Source organism: Propithecus coquereli, unplaced genomic scaffold, assembly GCF_000956105.1.
Source record: "Propithecus coquereli isolate 6110/MARCELLA unplaced genomic scaffold, Pcoq_1.0 Scaffold438, whole genome shotgun sequence".
Classification (NCBI taxonomy): domain Eukaryota; kingdom Metazoa; phylum Chordata; class Mammalia; order Primates; family Indriidae; genus Propithecus; species Propithecus coquereli.
This window is the reverse complement of record NW_012150152.1, coordinates 933,204-942,188: the sequence shown is the minus strand read 5'-3', so window position 1 is coordinate 942,188 and position 8,985 is coordinate 933,204. Positions and strand designations below refer to the sequence as shown.

The 8,985-nt window shown below is 58.0% G+C and overlaps 4 protein-coding genes across 10 annotated transcripts in view; all 4 read left to right on the top strand.

Moving 5' to 3' along the window:
- The window catches only part of KXD1 (KxDL motif containing 1), a 9,430-nt gene extending 6,275 nt beyond the window's left edge, over positions 1–3,155 (top strand). For all 3 annotated transcript variants that reach the window (XM_012654044.1, XM_012654045.1, XM_012654043.1), the window contains exons 4-5: positions 1,263–1,309; positions 2,212–3,155. In XM_012654044.1, the coding sequence (XP_012509498.1) occupies positions 1,263–1,309; positions 2,212–2,441 (277 nt within the window). In that variant the 3' untranslated portion in view covers positions 2,442–3,155. The remainder of the gene's footprint in view (positions 1–1,262; positions 1,310–2,211) is intronic.
- Positions 3,156–4,216: 1,061 nt separating this feature from the next.
- On the top strand, positions 4,217–6,229 carry LOC105818146 (ubiquitin-60S ribosomal protein L40). 5 transcript variants are annotated; one of them, XM_012654038.1, is made up of 4 exons: positions 4,217–4,292; positions 5,374–5,484; positions 5,758–5,947; positions 6,032–6,229. In XM_012654038.1, exons 2-4 carry the CDS (start codon positions 5,382–5,384, stop codon positions 6,123–6,125), a joined length of 387 nt encoding a protein of 128 aa, XP_012509492.1. In that variant the 5' UTR covers positions 4,217–4,292; positions 5,374–5,381; the 3' UTR covers positions 6,126–6,229. The 5 variants fall into 5 exon arrangements, with proteins under 5 accessions (XP_012509492.1, XP_012509493.1, XP_012509496.1 ...); XM_012654039.1 differs by having other exon boundaries at positions 4,291–4,336; XM_012654042.1 differs by lacking the exon at positions 4,217–4,292 and adding an exon at positions 4,310–4,325.
- A 1,150-nt stretch (positions 6,230–7,379) lies between these two features.
- LOC105818144 (chromosome unknown open reading frame, human C19orf60) overlaps positions 7,380–8,985 on the top strand; it is a 6,962-nt gene continuing 5,356 nt past the window's right edge. Inside the window, exons 1-3 of the mRNA XM_012654037.1 lie at positions 7,380–7,582; positions 7,677–7,759; positions 8,143–8,347. Of these exons, the coding sequence (XP_012509491.1) occupies positions 7,481–7,582; positions 7,677–7,759; positions 8,143–8,347 (390 nt within the window). The 5' untranslated portion in view covers positions 7,380–7,480. The remainder of the gene's footprint in view (positions 7,583–7,676; positions 7,760–8,142; positions 8,348–8,985) is intronic.
- LOC105818097 (ubiquitin-60S ribosomal protein L40-like) overlaps positions 8,609–8,985 on the top strand; it is a 1,722-nt gene continuing 1,345 nt past the window's right edge. Inside the window, exons 1-2 of the mRNA XM_012653973.1 lie at positions 8,609–8,647; positions 8,782–8,812. Of these exons, the coding sequence (XP_012509427.1) occupies positions 8,609–8,647; positions 8,782–8,812 (70 nt within the window). The remainder of the gene's footprint in view (positions 8,648–8,781; positions 8,813–8,985) is intronic.

Here is an 8,985-nt window from a genome sequence, read left to right as displayed (position 1 = left end):
GCTAATTTTTTCTATATATATTTTTAGTTGTCCAGATAATTTCTTTCTATTTTTAGTAGAGACGGGGTCTCGCTCTTGCTCAGGCTGGCCTGGAACTCCTGACCTTGAGCAATCCACCCACCTCGGCCTCCCAGAGTGCTAGGATTACAGGCTTGAGCCACTGCGCCCGGCCTAATTTTTAAATTTTTTTGTAGAGACAGGGTCTTGTTATGTTGCCCAGGCTAGTCTTGAACTCCTGGCCTCAAGCAATCCTCCTGCCTCAGCCTCCCAAGTAGCTCGATTACAGGGGTGAGCCACTGAACCTGGACAAAAATCAGCCCATTTTATAAAAGGAGTATCCTTTTATAAGGTGTGGTGGCTCACCCCTGTAATCCCAGCAACTTGGGAGGCTGAGGTGGGAGGATCCCTTGAGGCCAGGAGTTTGAGACCAGCCTGGACAATACAGTGAGACCCTATCTCTTAAAAATAAGAAGTTAAAAAAAGGAAGCAAACATTGTTTGTGAGCTTCAGTTTACTGAGTGCCAGAATTTCGTGTTTGGGGAGTGGGTACTGTGACCCCTTAGCCAGCAGTCCTGCCTCCTCCTGTGTGCTCACTGGGCCTCAGCCCACGTATGGAGGGACGATGCTGGGACAGGTTGCCTAGAGGAATGACTGCTGAGAAAGGGGTGTGGAAGATTCCTCAAAGGTGGTCTGGGGCTGGGCATGGTGCCTGTAATCCCAGCACTTTGGGAGGCCGAGGTGGGAGGATCATTTGAGTCCAGGAGTCGCCTGGGCAATGTAGTGAGACCCCGTCTCTAAAAATATATAAAAATTAGCCAGGCGTGGTAGTCACACGCCTGTAGTCCCAGCTACTCGGGAGGCTCACTTGAGCCTGGGAGTTGGAGGTGGCAGTAAGCGGTGATCGCATCACTGCACTTTAGCCTGGGCAGCGGAGTGAGACCCTGTCTCTAAAATAAGAAGGCTATCCAGGTAGAGGAACTGAGATGTGAGAAGGGCCTTGTATGGAGAAGGCACAGCCAGTGCCCGGGCTCTGGGACCACTGGGTGGTTGGTGCCCACCCTGAGGCAGGAGGTCTGCTGGGGCTGGGGGACTATTAGAGCCCTGACTGCTGGGCTCAGCACCTGGGTCTCCCGGGAAGAAGGGGATGTGACACGACGAACAGGGAGGGAGGTTCCAGAGCTGGCAGCAAGGGCTCCCGGCCAGCACCAGGCCCGTCCTGTCTGCTCGGCAGCTTTGGCCCCACGAGCCTTCCTTCCCCACAGGACACTGAAAGGGAAGCTGGCGAGGCAGCACCCGGAGGCCTTCAGCCGTAAGTGTCACCCAGGGCTCCTGCACCCCACATCTGGCCTCTGTGCCTGAGGATGTCAGCACCCTCAGTCCAGGGCTGGCTTCTGGAAGGCCACCCCACAGGTTGACATCGAGACCACACCCTGGAGGGCAGTGGATCCAGGGAGGTCTGGGACAGGGGCAGGGTAGGTCGGGGCCAGGCCTGGTCCCCTCAGCAGGCTGCGGAGCAGACATGAGGACCAGGGTCCGTTGCTTGGGGGCAGGTTACACAGGGGAATGTGGACAAGAATGATGACAAACCTTGTCCCAGTGGGTGCCACATACCCCTATGAGCCAGGCCGTTATAGCCACCTGTAAAGTGGGGGCTATGAGTGTCCCTATTTCACAGAGGGGGAAACTGAGGCCCACAGGGAAAACGCCTGTGTCAGAGGATGCACAGCCAGAAAGGGCAGGGTGAGTTCTCAGGTATCTGGCTGGAGAGCTTGAGTGCACTCTAGATTGTCACTCCATGTGGTCACCACCTCAAAGGGTTCCCTACACTCAGCCTCAGTTTATTCCATCTGTCAAATGGGCCAACAGCTGACCATCCAGGGCTGCTGACGACCACAGTTTACAGTAAGAGCAGGCAGCTGAGGTGAGGGCAGGTGAGGTGCCTGGCCCAGGTGACACAGTGGCGGAGAGAGATGACAGAGGCAGGCTCACAGCCAGAGCCCATGTTAGCCCAACCCCAGAGCCTATGTCCTTAACTCACCTCACCTTGAAGGGAGGCCTCTCACCTCCCTAAGCCTCCATTTTCTCCTCTGTAAAATGGGCCGAGTCACGGCCCCGTGGGGCGGGGGGAGCTGTCCAGGGTCACATTCACAGTAAGTCCCCTATCACAGTGCCTGGCAAGGTGACTGAACCAACTCCTGTTTCTCCTCCCAGATATCCCAGAGGCATCCCTCCTGGAGGACGAGGATGAAGACCCCATCCCACCCAGCACCACGACCACAATTGCGACCTCGGAACAGAGCACGGGCTCATGTGACACCAGCCCCGACACCGTCTCGCCCTCCCTCAGCCCTGGCTTTGAGGACCTCTCCCATGTCCGGCCCAGCTCCCCTGCTGTCAATGGCCGCAGCCAGACAGACGACGAGGAGATCCTGGGCGAGTAGCCCTGCTGTCCAGTGCCTCGAGGGGTCTCAGAGCAGTGGTGATCTTTCCCAGGTGTCTGAGGTGGCCTCACGATCATCAGCTTTGCCACCCTGTTCTGTCACTAGGGCTCCTGGTGGAACAGGGCTCCCTTGCAAGGAGTGTGGAATTCCTGGGCATCTTTAATTGCAGCTCCTTCCTCCCTCAGAATGCCTCTCTTCTGCAGACCCCTCTGTCATGCCAGGGCACGGCCCCCCCAGCTGGGTACAAGGGAACTTTTCTAGAGCCAGGCCTGAGGTATGCTCTTAATAATAATACAGAGGTCCCCAGAGACCAGAGCCAGACGTCTCCTGCCTCCTGGTCAGGACCTCCTTGATGTGAACAAGCACTGTCATGTCTGAGCTCACCCCAGCCCGCTCCTGCACCCACTAATTCTGGTTTCCTGGACCCTTCCTTCAATAGAAGTATCGAATACTTTCTCCAGTTGGTGTCTCAAGGCTTCTGAGACAGGTAGAAGGCTCGAGCTGGAGGCTGAGCATCCATCCAGCCCTGGGCCTCATGAGGCTTGTGTTTGCATGAACAGAGGTGTGGAACCTGAGGGCCCAGCAAGCCTCTCCCAGGGCCTCCACGGAGCAAGCCCAGCCACCTTGTAAAAGAGTTTGACGGAATATTTTTGTACCCGATGTTTACAGATGTTATTGGGAAGTTATCAATAAAAAGACTCCGTTACTAAAAAGAGAAGAGGACACCTAGCTGTGGCTTCCTTTCACCTTGGGCGTGGCTCTGGGTAAAAACAAAGAACAAACAAAAAAGGTGAATAAATGTTGGAGTGGGGCTTAGGGCTCTGCTGGAGGGGCATGCAGACAGACAGGCACCACTGAGCTAGAAATGTGGCTGCTCTTGGTGGGAGTCCCCATGGTGGCAGCTGCAACAACCCAAATTCCATCACTGCCCTTGCATATGCTGTTCCTGCTGCTCACAACACTGTTCCCACACCTTGAATAATTCCTTCTCCAGATTGCAGCCCCAGGGTGAACTCAGAGAGCCACGCTGCCACAGGGGTCCCATTCTCCATCAGACACGCTTTCATAGATGCCTCCTCTTTGGAGCACTTAGAAATTGTATTGTTAAAGGCATCTTCTCAGATATGTATCTGCTTTTGCCTGGTACATAGTAGCACTGGGAAATACTCAAGGAAATAAAGAGGTACCTTGCTATACTCATAGTACTAATAACTTCTCATTTCTCCCCTCCTCCCCGCCCTGCACTTTTTCAACTTCCCATGAGTCTGGGTCCTACTTCAGAACACACTGGGTCCCACCACCTTTCCCTGGGCGAATGCACCAGTCCCACCTGCTCTCCCTGCTCCAGTACATGCTGCCTTGAAATCAACCCGTGAACGGCGGCGAGAAAGCTTTCTAATATTCGACTCTGGGTGTTAGGTGGCTCTCAGGGGTCTCCTACCTTCCCTGCCCCAACCCCTGCTCCTGGACCCGCAGGCTCTCTGTTTAATATCTTTGCTTTAGCAGAAAACAATCTTCTCTATTCTGTTCAAGTATTCCCAGAACGGCCGCTAAGTGTCAGCAGTTGTTAGTGACGCAGATATAGTGGCCCCTAAACACCTGGAGAGGTGTGGCTGGCTCCTCACGTGATCCGGCGGGCGGGACCAACAGCCGGAAGCAGGTGGGCGGTGCTCGCCCACATGCACAGCGGCCTCTTTTTCCAACACCCAAGATGGCGGCAGGCCGGGGGCGGGGCCCGACGCGCGGCGCGGATTGTGACGTAGGCGTGTTCCGTGCGCAGGCGCTCTCGGCGGCGAATCGGCGGTTTCCGGTTCCGCTGCCCTCTTTCTCTTCAACGAGGCGACGGAGCTGGTTGGTGGCTGCGGCCGTGCGCGTTGGCGGCCGGTCGGGGACGGGTGGGGGACTGCAGGGGACTGCAGGGGTCTGGGCGGCGGATGGGGTGGGCCTGAGCCTGCCGGTCTAGGTTAGTCTTGGCGGGTGGCGGAGCGGGGCACGTGAGGCCGAGACTCCGAGCCCAGACGCGGGCCCAGGAGGTCAACGCGGCTTTGGAAAGGGCCCTGTCCCTCTCCGCCGGCCCTGGCGACCTTACGAGGCTTCGGGGCGGCAATGAGTCCTCCTGAGCCGAGTTAATAGGAGGAGGGATATACTAAGTATGTAGCGTTAACTTTGTCCTAGTCACTGCGCCAATTTCTTTAGAAGTATTAAGTCTCTCGAGCTGGGTTTTGGTGCCTGCCTCCTTTTTCTATGCTTGTCTTTTAGACTTTTTCCTAATCTACTTTTAAGTGAGTGTTATATGTAAACTGCACGGCACATAGTTGGTAGATACAGAGTGGTAGGCATTATTGTTTGTGGGTTGGAGCACATGCACGAAGTGGGGTCTGGAGAGTTTGGCATAATTGAGAAGGGAGGTAAGGGTGTTGGTTGTCCTAGCTTGGAGTTTGGAGAGGGGCCTTGAGAGCAAACAGTGCGTGTGTGTTGGCAGGTGGGTGGCTATTGAGCCAGGATTTCCATCCAGGCTGGCAGCAAGGGCAGCCTGTGTAGTAGACCAGGAGCATGCTGGGGCAGGGGAGGATGGGACGGTGCTCAGGGAAGATACACCCGGCATGATGGTGCCCCAAGGTCGTTAATATTCCAGTAGCAAACATAAATGAGTTCCTCCTGCTAAGCCTGAGGGACATAATCATAGTCCTTGTTTCCGTGAACACTTGCGCAACAGTCCAGGATGGAGAAAATGTATTAATAGTCCTTAGTTACAGTACATATTTAGGCTGCAAGCCAGGGTGTGTAGGAAGACAGGCATTGGGGCCCATGGTTGGGGTCAGTGCAGGCATAGAGCTAGCATTCGGGGGCTAGGCCTGGCCAGCACCTGAGCTTGTGCCCCTTAGGCATGCAGCACTTACCACTTCATCACTTCCTCCCTTTCCCCCAGCAGACGCAGAGATGCAGATCTTTGTGAAGACCCTGACAGGGAAGACCATCACCCTTGAGGTTGAACCCAGTGACACCATCGAGAATGTCAAAGCCAAAATCCAAGACAAGGAGGGTGAGTTGGGCTGGGTCTGGAAGTTCTGTCGACCTACTGGGAGCCCCTTGGGCCCGGGGGAGCCTTTGTCCTTTGGAGGATGGTGCTGGGTTTGGACAGACCCTAGCTCTGCCCATACTTCTATGTGACCTTGGGAAGAGAGATAGTTCTCTTCCTCGGTTTGCCTTTTGAGACATTGGGGTGGTGCTGGAGCACCCTGCAGGGAGGCATTGCCATAGCCAGTAACATGCTTGGCAGAGCCTCAGTGACTGAGCTTCCTCTCTCTCCCCTCAGGCATCCCACCTGACCAGCAGCGTCTGATATTTGTGGGCAAACAGCTGGAGGATGGCCGCACCCTTTCGGATTACAACATTCAGAAAGAGTCCACCCTGCACCTGGTGCTTCGTCTGCGAGGTGGCATCATTGAGCCTTCCCTCCGCCAGCTCGCCCAGAAATACAACTGTGACAAGATGATCTGCCGCAAGTATGTGTGCCCAGATGCTTGGGGGGCTGGGGCGCCTGGCCAGGTCAGGGTGTGCCCTCACTGGCCCCTTCTGTCCCTGTGCAGATGTTATGCTCGCCTGCACCCCCGTGCTGTCAACTGCCGTAAGAAGAAGTGCGGCCACACCAACAACCTACGCCCCAAGAAGAAGGTCAAATAAGGCCCCTCTATGGGCTCCTCCTCCTTTCCCCACAGGGCAGCCTCCTGCCCAAGCCCCGTGACCCTGGGGCCTCAATAAAGTTTCCCTTTCGTTGACTGGAGCAGTAACTGGTGTCCACGTGGCTGGTTTGTCCAGGGATGTGACGGAAGAGTGGGCGTCTTCCTTAGGAACCCTACCCAGCATTCCATTCTCTGTCACCCCCGTGGGGTCTTCTGGATTCCGTAGAACAGGCCAGTGGTTCCTGCCCTACACATCTGACAGGGCTTCTCATAACCAAATTGAGAGCTAGTTTCGGTCTGAAATGTACTAGTGATTCCCCAGGGCCTGGAATTCGTCATCTTTCGTATGGGAATAAAGACCCCAGTCCTTGGACTGGGACTGAGGGTCAACCATGTCATTGGCTGGGATCTAGTCAGGTACTTCAAAGTGTCCCTCAGGCCTTTGGCCCTGGTGTAAAACACTGTTTCTCAGTTTTGTCTGGACTTCAGGAGCCCCCGAAACCAATGATACCAGTGTCAGAGGGGCACACCTTGGTGTTTTTAAAACAGTGTTGCTTCTGTGAGTTGGGCATGGGCCTTAGCAAAGCCTATCTTGTTGGGTGAACAGGGCCTACTTCCTGTTTAGTTTTGATTGGGCCTCTGGGTGAGCCAACTCATGGCCAATGATGCCTGAGAACAGCCTAGTCCCTTTTCTTCCTAGAGTGCCACCTAAAGGCTGGAGGCTCTCACCCCATGCCTCAGCTGGTCCCTGTGTCCTGTGCCTGGCCACCATCTTCCTGCTCCTCCCTGTGGGCCCCTGGAGGAGGAAGTTTTCCGAAGCTCATCGCAGGCCAGGCATCCCCCCCCAGCAGAAAGCGCCTCAGCACTTAAATGAGGCCCTCCTGGCCCAGGGTCCGCCTCGGCCTTGTGCAACGTGACCAGCGCAGCTCGCTTTTGATGGGCATTTCGCACAGTACCTGCCAGTGAATTAGTTTTTCATCCCTGTGATTATCTGGAGAGCCAGTGAACCTTTGTTAAACTAAGTCGGCTGGGTTCCGCGACGCCAGAACTGCGCTCAAATGCCACTTGCTGTCAAAGTCATTGTTGCGACAGGCACATACAGAAACAAGAGCCAACAGCTCTGCTGTATTCAAACATTCAAGGAAACAGGACAGGCGGCGGGCGCTGCACGGATACGGAAGAGTAGGGCGGGTGGGAAGTGGAGGGCTTGGGCAGCGGGAGGTCTTTGCTCCCCTTTCTGCCCGGAGGTTTCCGGGCGACGGGCCTCAGGCTGGGGTCCCTAGACCTCCCGGCCTGCAGGGGGCGCCGGGCGGAGCGGAAGGGCCTGCTCCGGAGCGTGGCCCAGGCTGCGCAGTCATGATCACCACCGAGGCCGCAGCGAAGTCGGCGCTCATCGCCTTGCCTGGTGCTGAGGCGCCCGCTGAAGCCCCGGGGCGCGAGGAGCCGGGGTGGCCCTGGGTGAGCCCGGGCCCGAGCGGGGACGGGCGCGGGGTGGGCAGCGCCGGCCCAGGGGCGCCAGCTTCATGCCCCAGCCGTGCCCCCCGCCCCGCAGAAAGATGCCCCGGTCCGGACGCTGGTGCAGCGTGTCCACCAGCTGCAGGCTGAGCGCGCGCGGGCCTTCCGCCAGCTGGAGGAGTGAGTGCGGGCGCGGGGGCGCGTAGGGGCGCGCGGTTAGGCCCCGAGCCCGCTCCGAGGGTGGGCGTGCTCGTGATGGGCGTATCCTGGGCAGGGCTGGGCCCCGCGCGGCCGCGTGTGGGATGTGGGGCAAGGGAGTGCGGAGGGACCAGATCCTCGCTTCCAAAATAAAGGACCCAAAGTGAGTTCCCACTACCCGACGGCCCGCTCCGCGTGGCTTCTCTCCCCTTCGTCGAGTTCCTCTGCGCGAGTCAGCAGGCGTCCTCATTGCCAGTCCTCCAGTCTCTGGAGCCCGGGGACATCCCCTGGGGGCCTTTCCGGTCCGTGGTAGGGGGCAGGGCCTGAGAGCCTGGGGGCGCGGCCTCAATCCCGGCATACCGCAGAGGCCACCGCGAGTACCTGCGCAGCGGCCCTTGCTACGACTTCCCGCGCTACCGGAGCACCGTACACGAGGTGACCCAGGCCTTCGCCGCCGCCTCGCGGGAGGTGCTGGCGGTGGAAGCGGAGCTGGCCGGGCCCCGCGCGCAGCCGCTGCTCGCCGGCCACGTGCGCAGCCTGCAGCAGCTGGAGCAGACGCGCCTGGCCACGGTGAGGCCACGACCCCTTCCCTGCCGGGTCTCAGACCGTGGCCTGCTCCACCCAGTGCACGTCCTTGGCGGGGGGTCCCAGATCTCGACCTCTTACACTCAGACCCCTGGCGCCCCAGAGCCCTTCCTGCCCCACCTCAGTCCTCCACTACACCTTAACCTGGGGATTCTCCAACCTTGCCCTCTCCTTGCTTTCCCCAATTTTATTCCGTATTTTGTTCTTAGTCCCAGGCCACGCCCACTATACCTCAGCCACGCCCCCATGGCGCCCCAACGGCTGCGGCAGTTCTCAGGGTCTCAGGTCCCACCCTCCACCTCCCGCAGATAGAGGGAGCGGGGTTCCCAGGACACTCCCTGGTGTCCCTCCATCACTACCTAAGTTCTTGACCCTTTCCGCCCCTGGGCTCCAATGCCTCGCCCGCTCTGGCCCTGCAGCCAATCCTGGCCGGGGGCGGGGGCGGGCCACGTGAAGCCTCGCCCACACCTTGATCGTCTGGCATTCCGAGGCATGCCCCCTGCGTGACCTCAGTCCCAGCCTACGGACTTGGCCCACGGCTACCCTAGGGTTAAAACGTCCTGCCCTGTCCCTGGAACCATGAAGTCCCGCCCGCTCCCTCCTGCCGTCAATCCCTGGTTGCC